The 25708-nt window shown below is 41.2% G+C and overlaps 1 protein-coding gene across 1 annotated transcript; it reads right to left on the minus strand.

Moving 5' to 3' along the window:
* Window positions 1-242: 242 nt before the first annotated feature.
* On the minus strand, window positions 243-23363 carry cfi (complement factor I). Its single transcript, XM_039821589.1, has 17 exons — window positions 23151-23363; window positions 20609-20697; window positions 19657-19737; window positions 16914-17067; window positions 15713-15776; window positions 15438-15603; window positions 14430-14620; window positions 13824-13928; window positions 13622-13738; window positions 11413-11496; window positions 7665-7807; window positions 7342-7445; window positions 6351-6455; window positions 5867-6042; window positions 4337-4438; window positions 3422-3570; window positions 243-414 (listed from the first exon to the last, which is right to left on the minus strand). Exons 1-17 carry the CDS (start codon window positions 23208-23210, stop codon window positions 346-348), a joined length of 1959 nt encoding a protein of 652 aa, XP_039677523.1. The 5' UTR covers window positions 23211-23363; the 3' UTR covers window positions 243-345.
* Between the last annotated feature and the right edge of the window lie 2345 nt (window positions 23364-25708).

Raw genomic sequence — 25708 nt, forward strand, 5'->3', positions numbered from 1 at the left:
CATCGCAGACAATTGCATAAATATCCCAAATATTCAATCGCATTCTTTTAAGAAAACGTGGATTTTTTTGCCCCCAACAATCAGAAAAAAACTGCATTTTTCTGGAAGGACTGCCTGAGTTGCTGAAAAAAAGTAAAACGTAGCAAAGAGTGAAAATAAGTATTTTGTTTGCTAACAAAAGTATATAACTTGTATATACTTTTTTTAGTGACAGTGTTTGAAACAGATTTGCAGTGTCAGAGTTTTGTCAGTCATAGAAACAGGAACATTTATTTTATTGGACACAAAGTGAACAAATAATATAGGCTATTTGAAGACTCTTCTTAATTATTCAATGTGTTTTCATCAGGAGTTGAACCTGGTGACTGCTGGCCAGCCGGTATGACTTCGGATCCACTCAAAGTAATGAGCCACCTGTCAGAGAGAAGAGAGAGAAGGAATCAATATTAATGTTACGTTATAATTTATTTGTGCTCATGCGTAGCTCAAACACTGAACATGAACGAAGCAACCAGACCTCCAAACTAGGGTGACCATATTTCCCTGGAACTAAAACCGGGACACTTTGCTCGTGACCGTAGTGCTCGTGCACGCACACGCTTTTTAACGTGAACATGTGCCAGCCCAGGTCAGACATAGACACAGACAGGGAGCTTTCTCAGTTAATATCCATGAACTATCTTGGTACGTAGCCTACATATTAGTGTTAATTTCGTCAGACGAGACGAGACTAAATATGTTCGTCAACGACCTTTTTTTCCATGACTAAGACGAGACGATGACGAGACTGCGCCACTGTCCAAAAACGCTGACTAAGACTAAATTAACATGCATTATTGTTGACGAAAAAAGACGAGACTAAAATGTTTTGCATAAAATAAAAACTAAGATAAAATCTCTTCATTTTCGTCTACAATCGCCTCTACTTTTTCATCATGCGATAGAATATTCAGCTACCGAGACCCAGGCGGCTTATGACCGTTATCTACCGGACCGAATAGCAACGCAGATTTAGGTGCCACTTAAATGCCTGCGCTTCTCTGTGATGCTCCTAAACGGACGTTAGAGTCAACCGGAACATCGCTGATAGGGACGCTAGTTAACACTACACTTGGCAGCAGGTAACGTTAGCCTACCGTTAGCTAGCAGTTTAATGCTGACAGCTAAACGGTGTAAAGGTTTGTCTCTATTTCACTGTGTAGGATTCCAACACGAGAAGTACGACAGTCTACAGCTGCCGTTGTCTGAAAAACAACATATATGTTGCGTTCACTTGAAATACGCCTCGCCAGTTTTGTGCTGCATTTATTTTATTGTAAAATATCCTTTTCCCCCTGCAGTGGTTGTTTTTGTCATTTAACAGAAATTTACCAGTGAAATAATGAAGAGGCTCAATATTTATAGAACTTTATATAATTTATTTATTTTTATAACTATTTGACTGAAATGGTTATCAGAAATAATTTATTTAAAAAAAGACTAAAATGTTTTGACTAAAACTTGACTAAAATGGCGAGACTTTTAGTCGACTAAAACTTGACTAAGATACCTTGAGTTCTCTTTTGACTAAAACTAGACTAAAATGACGAGACTTTTAGTCGACTAAAACTTGACTAACAAAACATTTTGGCACAAGACTAAGACTAAATTAAAAATAGGTGACAAAATTAACACTACTACATATCTGAGAAATAATATTAAAAGACATCGAGTGAGTTTTGTGGGGGACCAACTTTATTTTTCAGAATTAAAGCATTCTTTTGGAAAATGCACCCACTGAACTTGTGAAAAACTTTGTGAAAAAGTATTTTTCATTGCATGGCACTAAAAGAATTATTTGGAACTGCTGCCACAGGCTTGAACTAAGGTAATGGTAACACTTTACGGAAAGGGTACATGAATTATGAATTCATGCATGAATTAATTCATGATTTGTGCATTACTTCATTCCTTTATATCTTATGAATCTTCAGGAATTGACATGAGTTCAATAACCTGTTTTGCCTTACATCTCTTTGATCATTTGGAGTTGTTGTGTATATAATAGGGGTGCAACAGATCACCAAACTCACAGTTGGATCGGATCACGGTTATAAGTCACAAATCGGATACATTTTCGGATCAGCACAAAAAAAGGGGGGAATTTAAATGACTTATTAAAAATGTAATAACAATCACTTTTAACAATAACTTCTTTCACCGGTAAGTTGATGTTAAAACGACAAAAACAGATGAGAAAAGGGTATTTTACAATAACTATGAATGCACCACGAGTTTTACCAGTTTTAGGTAAACGCAACCTTTATCTTTATTCACGTCTGTGTTGTTTTTCCGACAACAGCAGTGAGCCTGTGTGTGTCTTTTAGCTCATAGCTTTAGCTAGTCCTTCCACAGTTTTTTTGTGATTGTTGCGGGGCAAAAATCCTTGATTATGCGGCACGTTTTCTTAAAAAATGCGATGAAATATGCTATATGATATTTATGCAATTTTATGCGATGAAATTGCGGGAACTTTTGATGAAAAAGAGAAAAATGTGATTCTGAAATCATGCAAGCCCCTCGCATGTTGCACGGAAATCGGCAATTTATGCGGCGAAAGTGCGGCGTATTTGAAAAAATAAATATGCGTTTTTTGGCTGATTATGCGATCGCATAATCGCGTTTTTCTGGAGGGACTGGTTAGCGGCAGACTGATGTACATCCTGCTGTAGGAAAATCCTCTACAATACAGTCACACTTTTACACCGTTTAGCTGTCAGCATTTTAACTTTTGTCGGGACTCGGGACAAGCAACTCAAACCGGGACGTCTGGTCACCCTACTCCAAACCATACAAGGATATCGGTCGTTTGTCCCTACACATCCGAACCACACAAACTAACACATCAATGTGGGTGAAAGTTAGGGTTGGGTACCGAAACCCGGTGCTAATACGGCACCGGTGCCTAAACGACCGGTATCTACCGGAACCGAATTAAAATGCTGATTTCGGTGCCACTTAAATGCCTTGTGCGCTGCTCTCTGATGCTCTGAAACAGACAGGATTCCAGTGAACACTACACTTGACAGCAGGTTACGTTAGCCTACAGTTAGCTAGCAGCTGGATTAAACAGTAGAGGACTCCAACAGCGGGATGTTAAGCAGTGTCAGAGAATTTCTGATAAGGGAGACGGGCTCTGGCAGTGTGCAACTGCCGTTGTCGGAAATAACACAGGCGGTGCGTTCACTTGAAACTAGTAAGCCTTGTGGTGCATTCAAAGTTTAGCACACCGGTATTGGGGGACAAACACAGGATTTTCACCCGGGAGACCAGGGGTTCCTGTCCCGTTTGAAAAGAAAAGGAAACATAGAGTTTTTTTTTTTTAACTTTACACAACAAACGGAGCTACGTCACGTTTTGGGTCACAAGTTTTTTTCATTACCTGTGTATAAACTCCAGGGAATCCCGGCTGACCGCACCGCTCTCCCCAGCTGACGATGCCCCACAGGTAGGAAATACCCAGCTCGTCCTGACACACCAGCGGACCGCCACTGTCACCCTGACAGGAGTCCACACTGCCGTCCAGATCACCTGCACACACACACACACACACATACACACACACACACACACACACAGACAGACACACACACACACACACACAGACAGACAGACACACACGCACACCCACATGCATGCAGACACACAAACACAACCACACACACACACAAACACAGACAAACACGCGCACACACACACACCCACAGACACACAAGACACACACGCACACACACACACACACAGACAGACAAACACACAACACACACACACACACACACACCCACACACACACACACACACAGACACAACAGCACACACACACACAGACACACACACACACGCACACACACACAGACAGACAGACACACACACAGACACACACATACAAACACGCAGACTCGCAGACACACACATGCACACACACACGCAGATCCGCAGACACACACACACACACACACTCACAAACACACAGACAAACACGCACACACAGTCACATATACACAGACAAACACGCACACACAGTCACATATACACCCAGCCACACACATACAGTCACACACACACGCACGCACACACACACACACACAAATAGATATACACACACACAGACGGGCATGCGTACAGAGAGACAGACAGACATGCACACACAGACACACACAGACACACACGCAGACCCACAGACACACATACACCCAGCCACACGCATGCAGGCACAGACACACACACAAACACACATTACCACCGTCACACGTCTATAAAGCAGCTTGTTTGTGTGTATTTCGCTTCTTTAACCCACCTGCACACATCATGCCGAGTTTGAAGCGATCTTTGTAGAAATTCTCACAGTTGGCGATGAGCGACACGTTGGCCCAGAGCAACACCTGAGCCGCTCTGCCGTCTGTGGACAAACTCGTCAACATTTAAACACTGACTTGATTTTGACTTAATTGACTTGACTAAACTTTACTGTCATGTGATCTACATTCATACATTCATTCAGTCATTCAACCTGTACACACCTGTATATATATATATATATATATATATATATATACATACATATATACATACATATATATATATATATACATACATATATATATATATATATATATATACATATATGTATATATACATATATACATACAGTACAGGACAAAAGTTTGGACACACTTTCACATTCAATGAGTTTCCTTTTTATTTTCATGACTATTTACATTGTAGATTCTCACTGAAGGCATCAAAACTATGAATGAACACATATGGAATTATGTACTTAACAAAGTGTGAAATAACTGAAACATGTCTTATATTTTAGATTCTTCAAAGTAGCCACCCTTTGCTTTTTTATTAATAAGGGAACAAATTCCACTAATTAACCCTGACAAAGCACACCTGTGGAAGGTAAAACCATTTCAGGTGACTACCATGAAGCTCATTGAGAGAACACCAAGGGTTTGCAGCGCTATCAAAAAAGCAAAGGGTGGCTACTTTGAAGAATCTAAAATATAAGACATGTTTTCAGTTATTTCACACTTTTTGTTAAGTACATAATTCCATATGTGTTTATTCATAGTTTTGATGCCTTCAGTGAGAATCTACAATGTAAATAGTCATGAAAATAAGGAAACACATTGAATGAGAAGGTGTGTCCAAACTTTTGGCCTGTACTGTGTGAAATAATATATATATATATATATATATATATATATATATATATATATATATATATATAAGGGTTAAGGGGCGGCCCTCATTTGCAATGTCATCGATTCAAATTACAAAGACAACAATGAAACAACAACACAGAAAAGACTACACTAATATAAAAAACAATCAAACTTTCTGAATTGGAAAAATTATTTTATAAATAAGTTAGGATAATACAGATGCAAACGAAAAGTAAAATTATGTAAAGCAGGTACAAGTGGAATACAGTTTGCATGTTTCGATTCTGATTTCATACAAACCCGTTCATGGGAACGCGTTAGTTTGTATCATCGCCATGGACACTAACGTTACATGTTCAGGTCGGCACAGCCCAGTGTTGTAGTCAAGACCACCTAAACCGTGACCAAGTCATTACCAGGATCAGAGTGTATCGAGACCGAGACAAGACCGAGACTTTGAGGGGTTGAGACCGAGACTTTGAAGGGTTGAGACCAAGACAAGAACAAGACCAGACCAATGCGAGCCCCACACTGCATGACACGATTAAATGTGGAAAATGTTAACCATAGGCACTCCTCAAATTGATCTGAAAGAGCCACATTCCCATAAAGCCTGGTCTTGAGTACTACAACACCGGTACAGCCCATGCACATACCTGCGGTCCGTCCCCACCCGGAGATGCTGCAGGTGTGGTTGGGTTGGAAGAGGTGGGTGGACCAGGGTACGCAGACGGCGCTGATGGCCGGGTTGTCCACCAAACATTTCTCGGTGAACGGAAGCTTCTCCAGCTGCAGCAGAGCTATGTCGTTCTCGTAGGTGCTGGCATTGTACCTGCGGGACATTTAGAAGAATGTGTGAGTGCATTTGATTGCTGAAGGAACTCACTTCTGGACAGCTAGATATTAAGTTAAGTACTTACTTTATTTGGTTTATTTTTTTTATGTAGCTTTGCTTATTTAAAGCTAATGTACTTGCACTTACTACTTGTTGTCTGGAGTTTGAACCTTCACAGTTGAAAGCACTTAATTGTAAGTCGCTTTGGATAAAAGCGTCAGCTAAATGACATGTAATGTAATGTAATGTTTACATGTGTGTAACAATGATTGAGGGCTATCTCCCTCTATCAGACAGAGGAAAACCTTGGGTGGATGAGGATTTCTGCAACAGGAACGATGTCAGTCGTGTCCTGAGCTCGAGACTTCTTCCAGAGAGAAAACTTCACCTTAAACGCAGAGGGGCTGGGTCTGGCAAAAAGAAAACGAGAGAAAGACTACTACTACAACTGCCACTAGTACTACTTTTACTCCTACAAGAACTACTTTGCAGGGGCAGAGCCAGAAGTTGTAACTATTCGGGGCTCAGCCCAAACACACGGTAGCCTTGTGAGACCGTTCTGATCTGGCAAGCTCCAGTTTTCCACTTGCAGATCAGTCTGGCATCTTGAGATAGAGAAAATTTGGAGACGTTCGCCAAAATGACCGACCAATCAGTGTTGGTTTTGAGGCGGGTTTAGGCGTGATGCAACGAGAAGCGACTGTTCAGTCTAAACAAGGTATCGGCTTCCACGGATGAGATGAGCGTAGCTATCGCAGCAAGTTTTATACTTGAATTAGAAAGTATTTCTTCTCCCGACTGGTTTCATCAAGAGTTTGATCTGATTGGTTGATTTGGCCCATCTATCACCAACATAGGTGGTGATAGACAGATGGTTTATCCACTCAGCTAACCAGGATTTTCGCCCCCTTTCCCAAAAGTTCTCCAATGGTAAGTTCCCAGATGGATATGCCGAGCAAATGCAAAGCAATCCATCAGGCGGAGTCAGGTTAGCTTCCGGAGTACTAGCCCCAAATCCTTTTCCCAAAAAGTCCTGAATCTTTTAGATTTTTAAAATACCTTCAACTGTTCCAATACCTTCAACTGTTCCCTAAATAATCCTCAAAACCAACGCTGATTGGTCGGTAGTTTGGCGAACGGCTCCAAATTTTCTCTATCTCAAGATGCCAGACTGATCTGCGAGTGGAAAACTGGAGCTCGCGAGATCAGGACAGTCTCACGAGGCTACCCGGAAGCCACCACCATACTAATACTACTGCATCATACAATTTACTTCTACTTTAACTCTCGTCCTACCTGACGCAGTGAGCAGCAGTGATTACCCAGCATCCTCCGATATATGCACCTCCGCAATCAATCTTCTTGTTCTCCTCCAGAGCAATCTGCCACTGGATCTGGGTCTACAGAACAAGAACAGCTTACATTTACAGACAGACAGACAGACACACACACACACACACACACACACACACACAAAGAGAGAAAGAGAGACAGACACACACACACACACACACACAAAAGAGAGGACAGACAGACAGACAAAGAGGCAGGCATGCAGACAAACAGACAGACAGACAGACAGACAGAGAGACTGACGGACAGGTGTGTGTCTAACTGACCGGGTTGGCCGGGACTCCTCCCACCACTCTCTTGACTCGGCTGGTCCTCTGTCGAACCGTCATCTCCACATGGTCCACCGTGGTTTTATTGGGAACCCCGCATTGCAACCTGGACTCCAGATGCACTCTGTTGGCCATTGTTTCTGGACACACATGCACACAGTTGTTGGAATTCACTTCCAGCTCTGATGTGAATTGGATGACTTTGTCAATCCTTCTTCTGACCAACAACGCTCTTAATGGTCAGGCACCATCATATCTTAAAGAGCTCATAGTACCCTATTGTCCCATTAGAGCACTGTGCTCCCAGAATGCAGAGTTACTTGTGGTTCCTAGAGTCTCTAAAGGTATAATAGGAGCCAGAGCCTTTAGCTATGAAGCTCCCCTCCTATGGAACCAGCTCCCAGTCTGAGTTCGGGATGTCCACATTTAAAAGTAAGCTTAAAACTTTCCTCTTTGATAAAGCTTAAAGTTAGGGAGTGAGGAGTTGTAGAGTATGCCTAGACCGGCGGGGGAGGGTGTATAACTGCAGACACAGCACCCCTCCTCTTTTCTGCTTCTCTACATATGGTGCCTTCTTTTTGTCCACCGAAGTCGATCTACGAGTCGTTTTCTGGAGTTACGAACCGGATGTTGCAAAAAGAACGCCCCAGAGGTCGTATATATGACTCATCAAGTCGTCTGAACTCAGACGATCCCGAGTTCACTTTCAACGATGGCTACGTCGTGCATCACACGTAGTAAACATTGTGGTTTTCTACAATTTTAAGCACTTTTGTCTTTTTTGTAACCAAATGAAGAAGTCGTACACATAGCGCTGTATACAGCTACCTGTAGGCATGTCTCTACAGTCTTATTAGGAGTTAAATATAGCGCTGTATACTGCTACCTATAGGCATGTCGCTACAGTCTTATTAGGAGTTAAATACCGCCTAATTTGTTATTTTGTAGCTTGTGCAGCTGAAATTGGCTAGAGACGCTCGGTTGCTATATGACAACAATGGCCGAGTCTTGAGCAGAAAGCAGAGCAGTAGCCTACCCGCGGTTATTTGTTTTTCGACATGAATGTGACGTCACACTTGAGCTACTAGTTGCGATTACAAGACAAAAAGAACGCACCAATAGTATGTAGGGCTGGCTCAGGTTGGCCTTGGACCAGCTCATAGTTATACTTCTTTAGGTTTGCCGTGGGACTTCCTTTGACGCACTGAGCTCCTCTCTCTTTCCATCTGTGTGCATTCAAGTCCCAGTAATGCTTTTACAAACTTAGCTCCAGGGAGCTTATTACACTAGAGTCCTTATGTTTTCTCACCTGGCAGATTTCCTTGGATTTTGGTGGCACCTGGATCGTGGTTGCAGCTTCTGCCGTGGTCCTGCTCTATGCCCTGCTACACCCTGGACTGCTACTACTATTATTTATTGTCATAGTTCTATACTATTTATTGGTACTACTGTATAATTGTCACTGTTCATAATACCAACTGCTATAAATAGTATGAATCATATTATCTCTATATCTGTATCAGTGTCTCTGTGTCCCAACTGGCAGCAGCAAATGGTTGCCCAACAAGAGTCAGGGTCTGTCCAAGGTTTTTGCCTGTTTAATGGAAGTTTTTCCTCACCACTGTTGCACCTAATGCTTGCTCTTGGGGGGAATTGTTGGGTCTCTGTAAATTAAAGAGTGTGGCGAAGACCTACTCTATCTGTAAAGTGTCCTGTGATAACTCCTCTTATGATTTGACACTATAATTAAAATTGAATTGAATTGAATTTGTCTTTGGACATATGGGCCCTAACTCAACTTGTGGTAAGGCGACCTGGTGACCCGAGGCATTTGAGGCTAGTCAAATATTTTATTTCAAAATCATGTTCAATAATTTGCTGTTAAAGAGAGGCGAGGTCCCTCCCATTCCAGTGGACACCATGGGAGCTTATTTTAGAAAACATTATGTCCGGTAGTGTACAAGGAGAGACAAATACTGTTTTGATCCCATTTGAATCTAGCCTTGAATTACACATATGATGTTCGTCAGTTCAAAAGATAATTTTGCAAGTGAAGAAAGTCTCAGTTGGTCGTAGGTTTATCATAGTACCACTTAGTTTTGCATGAAACCGCTTAGTGAACTACATCTCTCGTCTCGCACAATATGTCACCTTGCTCGCTAGCTAGCTAGCTTAGCTCCGTTCCACAACACGCATTGCGTTATCTTACCTGATATGTTTTATCCAGCGTCTTTTTATCAGCCGAGAAGAGAAAGAACGTGTGAGTAACGTTATATCCCCGCACCAAACACAGACAGCGTAGCTTCAGAGAGACTTAGACACTTTGGTCTAATGAGTCTTTCTAATGATGCATTTTCACAGGCTAATACTTCAACAGTTTTACCACAAACTGAAACTTTCTTCACTTGTAAAATAACATTAAAGTGACAAACATCATATGTGTAATTCATGGCTCAATTCAAACGGTATCACAACATTATTTGTGTATCCCTGTTCAATACCGTGCATATTTTTTCTGAAATAAGTTACCATGGTTGTCCGTCGGAAGGGGAGGGACTTTGCCTCTCTATAACAGCCTCCACACTTATGGTTTCCGTCTTTTCATCTGATGTTGGAACCTGTGGAGTGTGTGCAGTCTTACAAATACCTTGGGACAATCATTGATTCAAAGCTGAGTTTTGAAGCCAACTGTGAAACGGTGTGTAAAAAGGGGCATCAACGTCTTCTTCTGTTCTTTTTAAGGAAACTGTGCAAATTTCAAACTGAGAAAACATTGTTGAGTGTGTTTTATCGTGCTTTTATTGAATCCGTACTCTCTTTTTCTCTGGTGTCTTGGTACGGGAATTTAACTTTAAAGAGCCGGAACTCTATTAACCAGATTGTGAAATGGTCCAGTAGGTTGATTGGGGAACCACTAGTAAACCCAGCTTCGCTGTATACTAAGCAGGTACAGCGCATGGGTATTTCAATCCTGAGTGACCAGCTTCATCCGCTGTATTATGAGTTCCAGTATCTGCCGTCCAATCGACGGCTTAGAGTACTGCGGTGTACAACAAAACGATATAAAAACAGCTTTGTCCCAGTAGTGATTAATTTTATGAATAGCAATAAGATGGGGAAATTGTCTTAGTGTGATTGTAGTGTTTTGTTCTGTGTGTATGGTGTTTGTTGTTTATATGTTTGAGAAATAGCCTGAACTTGTTCTCTAGAACTTAATTTACCTACGGGTACAAATAAAAGAACCTGAACCTGGACCTGGTTGCAGGGATTTGCTCCGAACAAGGATGACCACATACTTTTGGCCATAAAGTGTACTACTGTACATGTCACCGTTAAGATATCTGTCTATATCCACAAAGTTCCACCTCCGGGATTGGTCCATTGCCGCCGGTGGATTTGTGAGGACTATGGTTAACTGCTCCTCAGATCTCTGCAGGGTAAATCCAGACAGCTAGCTAGACTATCTGTCCAATCTGAGTTTTCTGTTGCACGACTAAAACAACCATTGAACGTACACATGTTCCACCAAAACAAGTTCCTTCCCGAGGCTATTTTGCAGCGGCACCGAGGCTCTGTCCGGCGCTTAGCCCCTCCCAAGACAATTGTTATTGGTTTAAAGAAATGCCAATTACACCAGAGCACGTTTTTTTCTCATTCCAGAATGCTGTGTGGACTAGCCAAACCTTCCCCCGCAGCGCTGTGGAGGAAGGTCTGGCAATGCAAGACTACTGTTTAGGCTACATACCTTTTTGGGGAGAGTTGTACGCTGTTTGCACCTCAGTTACACGTATACCTGAGTTTTGTTTGAGTCGATGCACCGGCTCTGGTTCTGTGGAGAACAGAGAAATATGACAATTACTTAAATCTGTCAGAAAATCGTCAACACAGCCTCCCCATCCCCCCATACCCCCATCCCTAAAATAAATTCCACCATTGCCATCAAGACTGTTAGATGTTGATTTTAGGGCTCGGTTAAAATAATCAGTTCTCCAAAGAAAATCTATCTTTGTTTGAGTGATATCGATTAATAATATCCAGAAATCGATGTTTTAATATATGCCTTTTCACCATGGATGTATAAGTAAAAAGTACAAAGTTGCCAGGATTGGCACCCAGGATAACGGGTTTCCCTGCCGTTACCATGCAGCTACTGCATTTACCAGTAGAGATGTACCAATACCTGTATCAGAAAAGCCTCTGATACTGCCTAAAAACCTGGTATCTGTTGCAGAAAGTACTGGAGTTTATGCACCTATCCGATACGTAATTTAGCCCTGAAGAAAATGTACTCTAAAGTAGTTAATTTATGTTCTTTTTCCGCTATGACTCGCTGTCATGCTGAATAATAAAAGAAAGTTCTGTGGCGTTTATTGTTTGATTGCAATCATATCACATCCATACAGGGATTGTAGTATACAACTGTAAAAACATCATAAAATATACGACACACTGGTATCGGATCGGTACTCCTTATCGGCCGATACACAAGTTCAGGTATCGGAATCGGTATCGGGAAGGAAAAAATGGTATTGAACCATCTCTAACCCCTTAGCAGTGGACAGTAATAATATAATGTAATATAGCAGCACATTCTACCATCAACAACAGCAGATGAGGGCTTTTAAACCAAATACTACACAACCAGAATTTTTCAGGAGTAATGTGACCCGGAATTGGGCAGAAGTTAACAACACTGGCAGCCAAGATGCATGTAGCTACATGTGACAATGTTAACACTAGGGGCGTAAGAAAAAATCGATACACTTGAGTATCGCGATATTTTATTTTGCAATAGTATATACATTTTCAAAAAGGCAATATCGATTTTTTTTTAATATAAATTATTATTATTTTTTTTTTTTTTTTTTATTTTTTTAAATGTTACAAAATATTCATGTAAGACAGTGGTTCACGTTTATGTTGCGTTTAAACCCCCTACCGCTAGATGGCTATGCTGAGATGCACCACTAGTGTCCTTGCCTAACAGTGCCTAACCGTGCCTAACAGTAACTAACAGTGTCTAACAGTGTCTAGCAGGGCCTGACTTTTTGCTAGAAGCTAACAACGTAGCTATGGCTGAACTTTGGCCTACTTTAGCATATAAATATTAGCTCACTAAGAACCTGGGAACCACAATCCCAAACTGGCAGTTTGACTTTCTGTGTACTGAATTGTTTACCTAAAGTAAACTTCTTTGACCGTTATGCACATCATGTCTTTTTTTTAAATATAATTTTTTCTAAAATGATGCATTAAAAAAATTCCAATATATCGCCTTACGCACAGTATCGACATATATTGCAATATATTGACCCCATGTATCGTGATACTTATCGTATCGCCAGATTTTTGCCAATACACAGCCCTAGTTAATGCCGCAGTGGTTAAAAAAAAACAAACACACTCCAGTAGTTCCTGCCTGAAGCAGATGACCAATCAGAGAAGGCTGTGTAACGTGACATGGAGCCTAGAGTAGAAAAAAACATGGAAACCAGAGAGTTCAGAACAGTTGGAAATCTGAACGTTTCAGCTCACATGGATTTCTCTGAAATACGTTTACTTAATTATTTGAAAATACGGAAAAGCATCATAGGTCACCTTTAAAGTAAACATAATACTGGGTTGCTTCTTGCTTGTCCAATTTACAGCAAAAGTTCTCTTAGAATCTCTTTTATATCCAAGAAAAATTGGTATTGCAAACTGAAATTTCCTTAACCTGAATGATATCGAATCAAATTGTAAATTTAATCAAATCGGGACTGTGTGAATGGGAATTGAAATGAGTCAGGAAATCATTGGCGATAACCAGCCCTAGTTGGTTTAAAGTTTTTTTTAAAGGGGTGGAAAAACAGAAATCGTACACAGAACGAGAAAAAGTTTCACTGATTTCCAAAACTGAATGGAAGTAAATCATGTTTTGGGTAAAGTGATTTAAACATGTCTGTGTATCTCACTGTTTCTGTGTTTGAGTGCTTCATCCGAGCCATCCAGACAGTCAATCTGTCCATCCCCGAGGCCATTTTTATGCACGCACACACCCGTCTTGCAGAGGATAGCACCATTTCTGCAACCTGTCAATCGCACATAATTCACATTGTGAAAAACAGGACCATTCAGGGTTATAAAAATCCATTTATGTGTGTGTATTTTCTGTACTTTTGCAGCACATCTCATCACTGCGATCACCACAGTCGTCAACTCCGTTACAAGTCTGGTTCAGAGACACCCACTTTGTGTTTGCACACTTGAAGCCACTCTTTTCTGAAAGACATACGTTCACAAAATTTCATAATACTGGAATAGTATAGCAAAATACAAGAGAAATAAATGTCAGACTGACTGACTGACATGTGATGTGCAATCTTCTTGGAAAACAATAAAAAATGTCTCATGATATATTGTCTCTAAAAGTGTTCATCGCATTATTTAATGTTCAAGAAAATCACGCTCAATGGTGTTTTAAGCCCCCAACGTCGACTTCAAGGCAGCACTGCGACTGTCGACTTCAAGGCACCTAACCCTAACCATTGCCTAATCCTAGTGCCGACGTTGGGGGCTTAAAACACCAAATGCCGAAAATCGCAATACTCAAAACTATGAAATTGTAATATTTCTAGAAACACAATAAATAAAAATTACAATACAAACCCAATTGTAAAAGAACTGAATTGAGACAAAAGCATATTGTCCCAGCCCTTCAGTAAACGCAACGTATTGAAGCAACCAATGGAAAAGAGTAGAGTAAAATCAGTACATACTGACCTCTTGATTGTTTATAACAGGTTGCTGTAGCTACGCTCGTCATGTCCATCTCCTTGTCGGAGATTTCACACTCAGCTAGCGAAGCCTCGTAACCTTGGCAGTAGATGCTAACGCAGCTCCTCGGTAACTGCTTGTTGTCACCACTGGTTGTCAGGTCAATGTAAGACATGGAATCAGCGGTCTCTGCACCTCTGTAAGCACACACACAAGTCTGAAGGCTACATCTCCATCGCTATATTTTGGTTTTTGACAGCTTAGTACACAAAATGTTGAACGATTGTATACATATTGAGTATGTAGTGCATAGTATGTGCTCTCGGACCCAACCTAAGTCTATAAAACTAAAGTTACGAATTTAACTTTGGTTTTATGAATCCTTTCTGACCGCCAGTGGCAGTGTTTAACATTGAATATCTTTGGTCTCGCACATGCGCAGGTCGAGTCTTTGTATCAAAAAAGTCACCTAAAACCTAAGGGCGATCCCAGCTAAGGTATTAAGTCTCTGTGTCATCCCCAAGCGTATTCCTTTTTTATCTTCTCGCTTTGCAGGTTGTCTGCCATCTGTGGGAGTATTAGCTTTAACTAAACATGTATACTGTAAGTCTGCTTGAAGCTCGCTGCTCGTAGCACTGCAATCTTATGTTCAAAGTTGCAAATTCTTCACCCTCCAAAGGCTGCGATGAGCTGTCCCTCTTCAGGGAGCGAACAGAGTGTTCACCAGTCTGGGGCTTCTTACGTTGGTGTGACAAAGTCACACCAAACTCACAGTTGACATTGTTGATATACTGTATATACTTGACCTGCGAATGCCCGAGATGCAAGATATTCAGTTTAAAGCACTAAATCAAGTCACTAAGGATGAAATAGAACAGACAAAATGTACTGTGACATTTTTAGAGTTCGTGGAAGGCATATTTTTCACTTTGACGGAGCTTCTTCAGGTAAGCATTTATTATAAATGTATTTTATTTCCAAAAGAGTGCGTTGTATAAATATATCCCCTCTCACAGTGGATTCCCATGAGTCTTGCAGACCACGTTAGCAGCCGCCATGTCCCAAATCTTCGGACACACCAGGAACTCATCCCCAACTTCAGGTTTCACAGGGTCAGGGATGAAGACCTTGACCACTCCCGTGTCTGGGTCTATTGAACTTCTAAATTTCGGATAACTTGCTGTGGTGACAGAGAAATTATTTTAACATTAACTACAAGTAGTAATACAGGCAGAGTATAAGGATACTTAACATATTACAAGGCACTGAATGTATCTGCGAGAACGAACCTCCGCAATGAATCCCAAAGTGCGACATGGTGGGTTTCTTGGTCCGACATGAGAGAGCCATCGCCTGGAAAACAGATTTACGTGTTCAAATAAATGAAACTTGTGTGCCTTAAGCCAAGTTCAGACCAAAGATTCGCGACAAGACGAGTTGAAACTTGCAATGCTCCGGTATACAGCATTCTGAAAGCTGCCAGTTTACACCAATGACACGAGACGGTGTATCATCTGCATAGAAACGACTCTGTACTTCTGTTCTAACTTCAGATTTTTCAGGCTTTTTTGTAGCTGGATATCATTTGTAGCGTCTTAAAATATGAATTCGTTCCAACGCCACTCCCACTCTTAAGTCACTCTCTAGCTCGCTCCACCACATACCGTGCTGACAGTTGAGAACCGATGTTGGATTGAGTGTTAAAAATGTCCTAACCTGAGATAAGATCCATAAAGTCAATTCGTATTTATCTCTGTAATACCAAATTGGACATTTTTGGTGCTTATTCGACGCCGTTTAGCGCTGTAAACGGCACAATTGTTTGACGCTTTTGTTACACATTATTGATGCTTTTTCAATGCTTTTTAAAAATGTTTTTTGGCGCTGTACTTAGCGCTTTTTCTAACTCTGCCATTTCCACCAGCTGACAGTATGTAACATAGAAATAAAATGGATTCTGGATCATTTTATTTCTATAGTTTGTAGCTGACTTGACCAACTGACTTCTCTATTGGCTGTGGAAACAGGAGACATCTCTTACGTTCTAAAACCAGCCTCTGGAGACTCAACCAGCTGAGGTTGAAACGAGCTGAGACTGGCTGGTTCAGGCTGCTAAAACCTTTCATGAAACATTCTAAAACAGTTTTGTTTCGTCGCAAATATTTGGTATGAACTGGGGTTTAATGATGAAAGTTTAATGCCCAAACCCAACACAATTTACTAATGTAGAAATGGTTGCACTATTGAAATCAACCAGGTAATTTTAAGGCCTGTAATGAGTACCTAGATTTTAACGATTCTGATTTCCATCAGAGTCATCTTGTCACATGGTTTTGAAGTGGTATAGATCGGAACTAAATGGGATATTTTTTCAGGAAACTGATTAGTAGCTTAGAAAACTATATCTACAGCAAATTCCAGATTTGTGTTTCCACAATGACTTCAAATTCCAGAACAGCTGTTGATTACCTAACTCTGTACATGAATTACCTGGCAGTAGGAGCGGTAGTTTCTATGGTCCAGCCCACAAACTGGGGTCACGTTCTCAACGGGACACATGTAGGGTGGTTTACAAGAGCAACGTCCTTCGATGCAACGCTCCCACGGAGAACAAAACACCAGGTCACATGATGCACGAGTTAACCTGATAAATGTTGAAAGATAGATCATACTTACTACTGTCATGCTACAATCTTTTTCCTATTGGCTGTTTGACCTACTGCCAGGCTGAGGTGGGTGTGGCTTACCTTTGTCAGAGTTTAGGACAAAAAAAAAGTTAAGGACAAACTGGGAGCCAGGAAGGATGCTATGTGGTACATCCCACCCCCCCTTAATTTGCATCCCTGTTTCCTTCACTTGCTTCCCTTCCGTCCCACTGAGGAAACATGGGAGAGACGCAAGGAAATCATGCGAGGAGAGAGGAAACGAGGAAATGTGTGTTTTAGAGGGATGAGACGTCCTTTCCTCTGAAGCGTCACGTGACTTCATTAGCTGTATGGGCGGAGTTAGCAATGTCTTTCAGCTGCACGGCTTCTAGGAAGGCTGCTCTCTGTATCCTCGCTCATAGCTCCCTAGAGATCCATCTTCGCTTTTCCATTCTCGCTTCTCAGTGCAGGGATAAGATAATATATATAATTATTATTATTATAAATATATATATATAATAATATAATTTTTTTTTTTTAGGATTTATTTGAGGCATTTCAGCCTTAAATGGAACAGCTAGATATGAAAGGGGAGAGAGTCGGACTCGAACCCTGGACCTTCTGCATCAAGGTATACACATCTTTTTTCCCTTATCAAGTTGTGTCAATGTTTAGTCCGCCTCTTTGCATGTTATTAAATGTCTACAAATAAACTATCACCAGATCACCGACTAACGAGCGGAGCAGTGACAAGTGAACGAGACGGCAGGTAAGCCACACACATACCACAGCCTGGCAGTAGATCAAACAGCCAATATGAAAGGGACTGTGCCATGACACTACAAACAGATTAATTTCACGTTACTTACACACACATATGTATAATATAGATATTAATAAAATAATAATAATAATAATAATAATAATAATAATTATTAAAGCTGCAAGCAGGGTTGGACGGGCCCTCGCACCTCTGCACACGTCGGGGTTACTGGCGGACGCTGCTCCTTGCGACCGTGCATTTCCACGGCACTTGGACACTGCAAATTGTCACCAATGAAAAGGGAACTCCCTGCTGCGTTCAATGATAGCTCACACAAGACTCTACGTCATACAATTCATTAGCTGTGAAAGGGGGAGTGGCCAAAGCATAGGGGTCAGGGAAAACCTTTACCAATAAAAATGGAAGTCTCTGCTGAGTTCATTGATACTTTACATAAGACTCTACTTTAAACGGGTCACCAGTTATGAAAGGGGCGTGGCTTAAGCATAGGGGGGGGAGGTTCTGAGTTCAATGACACCTCACACAAGACTCTACCTTGAATGGTTCAAATGTTATGAAAGGGGGCGTGGCCTCAGTGAGTGGGCGTGGTTACAGTATAGGGGGTGGCTCAGTATCCCATGTAGACCACATATTATAAGTTTCATGTAAATCGGATGATGTTTGTCATATAAGGCTGATTTCCTGTTGCCAGCGGGGGGGGCGCTATGACTAAAAGTCAATTTTGACCTTTAAATGTCCTCAGGCCTGGACCCTTGTCAATCGTGAGAACTTTCGGCCAAATTGGACAATGTACAACTTCTTCATTCATTGATAAGTGCTCAAAATGGCCGCCACGCCACACCCACACTGGATGAAAAGTTTTCCTTTAAATAACTTTTCATCGTTAAGGTCTTAAGATGATGATAAGTTGATCGGATGAAATCTCTAGGAGGAGTTCGTTAAAGTACGGATATGTGGAAATTACCAAAAATCTGGAAATGACGAGCGTGACAAGCGTGACGAATGCAACACATAGCAGCTGATTGGACGAACGCATCACATGGGTCTTGCTGCTCCCAAATTTCGAAACAGACTTTAATGGCGTCTTGTTCTGAATACGATCTCGTTTTTTACGAAAATAGTTTACCGAAACATGTTTCTGAAAACATTTTAAGTGAGAAATAGGCCGTGCAGTTGCTGAATCTGTCTTCATTTCAGATCGAGAAAGGTCAGTTTAAAAGATTTTCGTCAGATTTTGAGAGGCGCCGAGCCAACCGCTCCTCAAGTGGAGCATGGTGCTGCTGCAGGTCACGTCATGTGCAGAAATGTCAAGTGGGAGAGAGATGAGGAAGGCTGCCCGGAGTTGGAGGATGTGCCAGCGTCATAAATAGTCTGGTGCGTGGGAACATTTTGGATTTCATGTTACCTATGATGAAATAAAACAATAGATAGAACTGCCACTGTGTGCATGTATTGTGCAACATGCATTCAATATGCTAATTTTAGCTATATATATATCATATGCTGAAGTATATATCTGGAGTGTTAAAGATTAAAAGAAATAATAACAAGAACCGTACAGAACCGAAAACCGTTATATGAACCGAACCGTGGGTTTTGTGAACCGTAGCACCCCTACTTCCAGGGTCTGCTGGTTAGGTGGAAAGTTGTCTGTAGCTTAAGACTGTGATAAACTAGCCTTGTACCAGACCTCTGAATCATTAAAAGAGACTGTAATGTTCAAATATGACTGTAACAGACCATAGCAACTTCAGAGTAGTAAAGAAAATCTAACACAGGAAGAAAACCATCAAAATATACTTACCAACACTCAAGTGAATCCAGGAACTCGTCTGTCTCAGGGGCTTTAGGGGTTGTGGCTGGGGCTGGGGATGGACTCTTTACCCTAAAAGTTTCGAGTCAATTGGACAATGTACACTCAAGTTACACCCACTTCCTGTTTCGATGGCGAAACACACAAAATGGCCACCCCTCCACAGCCATGCCCAATGACAAAACGTTTTTTCTTTTAATAACTTTTCATCTTTAACGTCTTAAGATGTCACAGACCAAATTTGAAGTTGATCGGATGAAATCTCTAGGAGGAGTTCGTTAAAGTACGACATGTGGAAATGACCAAAAATTGCACTAATTGAAACAAACCAAAAATGGCGGACTTCCTGTTGGGTTTAGGGTATGGCTCCAATGAGCTTTTTTGCACGTCTTGACATTCTACATATGTGTACCAAGTTCATTTAGTCTACGTTAAACATACTGCAGCGGCTCATTTTTCTTTATTTTGTAGGGGGCGCTAGCGAGCCATTTTTGTGTGCCTATTCCCAAAACCCTTAAAACATGTACATTTTCACCAGTCTTGATGTGCCCGCCAATCTTGGTGAGTTTTTTAATATGTTAAGCCCATCAAAAAGGCAATTAATTTGCCCTAATAATAATAATTCCTTCAGTTTCAATTGGGCCTTCGTCGCTGTCGGTGCTCGGGCCCTAATAATAATGTATGCTTTTATTGATCCCCAGTTTTGTAATCCCCAATTAAAAAATGTTTCACTCTGTTGTTGGAACACACTACATAGGAATGAACTACACACACATGCTCAGGTCCTATATGAGCAAAAATTGAGAGATGTCAGCATGAGATTACCAGACCTCTGAATCATTAAAAAGACTGTAATGTACAAATATGAATGTAACAGACCATAGCAACTTCAGAGTACTAAAGAAAATCTAACACAGGAAGAAACCCATCAAAATATACTTACCGACAATCAGTTGCATCCTGGAACTCCTCTGTCTCAGGGCCTTTAGGGGTTGGGGTTGGGGTTGGTGATGGATCCTCATCACCTGAACACTGCAGCAGCAATTACAATGCAATACAGTGTGAAATCAACAGAACAAGAGAGAACAGAACATGGTTATGCAACATCTACAGTTCAGGGCTGTTTCCTGGTAAAACATTACGCAGATGATACACAACTTTATACCATACCTGCCAAAATTTGGTTTTCAAAATCCGGGAGATTTATGCAAGGGCATGGCGGCACGACCGAGGGGAGGGGGGTTTACTGTTAAGATTCTAAGTCTGTGCTACCAACATTGCAATCTTGAGTTCAGCTTGCTTCATGTTTTTTATGTGCTTCTTCTGCGCGATGGTGCCGCTGTGTTTTAATGTGCTGGGTGATGTCATTTTCCCCACCGTGCACTACATTGAAATCAAGGTAAGGTGTGAAATCACACCTTACAAAAAGCGTGGAGGTTGTCGATATGACTAGGTAAGGTGCATGTCACCCGGGAAAAATGGGAGTGTTGGCAGCTATGCTTTATACCTCTGTAAACGTATAAGTACTTGTTGCTTGTTGAATTCAGCAGTTGTTTTATCTTTCGTCTAAAATTGTAAAGTATTTTGGTCACCTTGTATTTGACCAAGATGACTTGACTACAGTTATTAAATTATAAGTACTACTAGTGCAGTTCAAAGTGCCGATTGATTGGTTCCCAATATTTTTTTCATAACTTTATCTAACTAATAGTAAGGTTGTCTGGTCCGTCTTTGCTGCTAAATTTGACTGACACAACATATCAGACATGCTCACAGACACAGCCACGTAGCAATAGTAAATTAGGAAAAAGTCCTTTTAACTTTTACGCTCCTGACAGATGGAACTGGCTTCAGGATTCCCTTAAATTAGAACAACTCGTTTCACCTATATCAGTGTTTCTCATTTGTTTTTATTGTTTATATTTACTGTAATTTACTTTAATTTGGGTATTGTTTTATGATCAGATTGTTTTTATGATCATATTTATTTTTAAGAAATGTGTCCAACCTCCGGCAACAATACAAAGTGCTGGAGAGCCCGAGAGCCTAGGTGTTCACCTAACACGCGTTTGTGTATGATTCATTTTATCATTGGCACGTAGGGTAGGCAGCAATTAGATTTTGGCGGAAGATCCTTTTTTGGCACAACACCTGTTGCCAGGCCCGGATTGGCTAATCGGGAGCACCGGTGTGTGGGCCAATCTGTTTTTTTGGTCGCGAGGGGAAGAAGTAAGGTGGGCCAGTCTAAGGCATGAAACTCAAGGGCTGAAAATGAGCCCCACTCCGGCCCTGCCTGTTGCCCACTGCGAAGACAGGCTCTCCATTGATAGCAGAGCAGGATCCGTGAACCCCAATCAGTGGACCTTTTTCACAGCAGACATGTTGACCTGTCATAGTAGGAAAAGCACAGCTGAAATTGATCACCTTAACGATGGCTCAATTCCATCAAGTGTCCCAGTAAGCTATTTCAGTGAGTCGGCATGCACAATACCAGAGCCTCTCCTAAGTGAAATGCAGCCATCATTAATGGTTTAATACCAGGGTCTCTCCTAAGTGAAATGCAGCCATCAGTAATGGTTTAATACCAGGGCCTCTCCTAAGTGGAATGCAGCCATCAGTAATGGTTTAATACCAGGGCCTCTCCTAAGTGGAATGCAGCCATCAGTAATGGTTTAATACCAGGGCCTCTCCTAAGTGGAATGCAGCCATCATTAATGGTTTAATACCAGGGCCTCTCCTAAGTGGAATGCAGCCATCATTAATGGTTTAATACCAGGGCCTCTCCTAAGTGGAATGCAACCATCAGTAATGGTTTAGAATACACATGTGCTTTTCCTACTATGACATGACAACATGTCTGCCATGAAAAAGGTCTATGAGCCGCAGTCTGTCAGTTCCATTTTATAGGATTTTTCAGGAGCCACCAGATATTGCAATGGATCTCCCTCTCCCTTTATTTTCATCACTGTATTCTGGAATGCTACTGTATTTACTTGACAAACTAAAATATAACCATGCAATACAACACTATTCTGTATTCTGGGTCCAACTTTTTGTGAATGCTTTTGTCACTTTTCCCGACGTTTTTTCCCCAATTTTTTTGTCACTTTTTTTCGATGTTTTTGTCAATTTTCTTGGTGCTTTTTTGACGATTTTTTTTTGTTATTTGTTTTTACTTTTTGAAGCTTTTTTCAACATTCTTGTATAATGTTTTTTTTTTTTTTTTTCAAATGCTATAAAATTGAATAAAACACCCAAATTAAATTAAAGTAGTAAACTGATCATTTATTTTACTTCTGAAGTGTGCTGGTTGTATGGAACCATCGACATTATATATATTTTTTGACTATTTGGTTGATAGAAACCCAAATTTCTGATATAGAAACGTTTTGAACATGCGTCAAATTTGAGGCGTAATGATAACACATAAAAGTGCCAAAAATTGCAGAGATTTATTTTTTTATAGAATGCTTTTGAACACTTACCCTTTCACAGTGAATGAGGACAAGAAACAGCCAAAAAAGGCAAAATCCAGGTGATCTCATCCTGGAAAAAAGTATGCTGGTTTCCGTCTTCCTCAGTTCCTGTTACTGATGGAAAAAATTATAATAATGACTAGATAAAATATCTTTTACAGTGAAGACAGAGCTGCATATACAGACATACAGTTGTTCTCTCTGTAAGAGAGCAATGTGAATGACAGTCTATCTCTTCTGCCCACTGATGTCATCAGTCAATCAATCATTAGCTTGTCTTGTCAAAGTGGACATACACAGACATGCAGCCTCCAGATACATTCACTAAATCAATAATGTACTGCCCGGGTTACATAACAGTCAATAAAGATTCGGGGGAGGGTCTGTTTACAGTATGTGCATGTTGGGAAACCCATATTCCAGTAACCACATAACCGCAAATATGTGGGCGGCATGGCAACTCAGTACAAAAGGTCATTTTTTTGTTTGTTTCCTTCTTTAGGCCTAAAAATCCAGGCTGCTCTCATGAACTTTTCATGCGTATAGCTACAAAAAGCATTGTAATTGGGATATATTTCACGAATATAATGGAGCTTAAAGCAAATTCTTTCAGGGAGACTTCTAATCACTGCTCTCTTCCTAAAACTATTCTGCTGTTTAGAGGCGTTTACTTTTCAGTAAACCAACCAGAATTGGTCACGAAGTTCATGATCCAATCACAGCATGACATCCTGCTTTAAATGTCTTCTCCGTGCGGTCAGCTGGCAAACGTTCAACCCTCCTCCTCCCCTTCCACCTCTGGTCATCGTCTACCACGGCACCCTGAGTCGCCTTCCGGCAGACAGCTCCTTTGTTCGGTCTTCGGGTTTCTTTTCCACCATCACCAGTGTCTATAGACTGACAAGCCAGACCCACATCAAGATGATGTCTGGGAACTCACCACTGACGGGGCCCAATCAAAGGGGCGGGATAAACGGTTGTCTGTCAAATTCCCTCTGCAGGAATAGGATAGCACTGCAACCAGGCACAGCAACGAAGAAGGTAGCAGAGCTAGTTGATAGATTAAACTTAGGCAAAACTCCGAACAGCTTGCTTTTTTAAGAATGATTTCAGTGCTGTTCTTTGTTCTTTTGTCAAAGAAAAGCTGAACTCCAAGTTTTCCAGAAGACCGCTGTTCCCAGCAGCAGCAGCCATAAGCCCCGCCCACCGACTCTATACACGATGTGATTGGCCTGACCAGAGTTTGGTTTTTCCAGCTCGCAAGCCAACGGCCCCCCCTGGCTGCAAATTAAATTTGCTGCCGCTAGGGTGCGTCTAGATTTCTAGGCTACAGTGTCTAGGCTCCATCGGGGGAATGTCTTGGAGTCTAATCTCCAAAGACTCTCTACATTTCATTATTATTGAATATGTACAATAAATCTTTGCATATCTGCAACAATGCCTCTCCTGATTGAAATACTGTCAGCAGCATATTGACTGCTGCTGTATAAGAGCATGAAGATCGTCATAGAGAGGAGGACAGGGTGGGGATGTTTGGGTCCTAAATACAGGACTTTCAAGCCAGAGTTCTCTTTTAGGGCGAAAGAATAAAAGACTTTAAAGGTCCCATGGCATGGAAATTTCACTTTATGAGGTTTTTTAACAATAATATGAGTTCCCCCAGCCTGTCTATGGCCCCCCAGTGGCTAGAAATGGTGAAAGGTGTAAACCGAGCCCTGGGTATCCTGCTCTGCCTTTGAGAAAATGAAAGCTCAGATGGGCCGATCTGGAATCTTCTCCTTATGAGGTCATAAGGAGAAGGTTACCTCCCCTTTCTCTGCTTTTCACGCCCAGAGAATTTAGCCCGCCCATGAGAGAGAGAGAGACATCATGGCTTTCAAACGAACAAAGTGGCAGTTGGTCAAGGCCACACCCCCACCCTCCACCTTGCCCCCCCTCTCTCCTCCTCAATAGCTACAGACACAGAAATGGTACATCCTAAGGAAAGCTCATTGTGGGACTGGCTCTAGTGGCTGTAATTCTGCACCAAGGCTGAATTTCGGGAAAGAGACTTCAGATATAGTATTAGGGGACCACTAAGGCCTATATAAAAGAGACTTCAGATACAGTATTAGGGGGCCACTAAAGTCTATATAAAAGAGACTTCAGATACAGTATTAGGGGACCACTAAGGTCTATATAAAAGAGACTTCAGATACAGTATTAGGGGACCACTAAGGTCTATATAAAAGAGACTTCATATACAGTATTAGGGGACCACTAAGGTCTATATAAAAGAGACTTCATATACAGTATTAGGGGACCACTAAGGCCTATATAAAAGAGACTTCATATACAGTATTAGGGGACCACTAAGGTCTATATAAAAGAGACTTCAGATACAGTATTAGGGGACCACTAAGGTCTATATAAAAGAGACTTCAGATACAGTTTTAGGGGACCACTAAGGTCTATATAAAAGATATTTCAGATACAGTATTGGGGGACCACTAAGGTCTATATAAAAGAGACTTCAGATACAGTTTTAGGGGACCACTAAGGTCTATATAAAAGAGACTTCAGATACA

The sequence above is a fragment of the Perca fluviatilis genome, chromosome 14 (assembly GCF_010015445.1).
Source record: "Perca fluviatilis chromosome 14, GENO_Pfluv_1.0, whole genome shotgun sequence".
Classification (NCBI taxonomy): domain Eukaryota; kingdom Metazoa; phylum Chordata; class Actinopteri; order Perciformes; family Percidae; genus Perca; species Perca fluviatilis.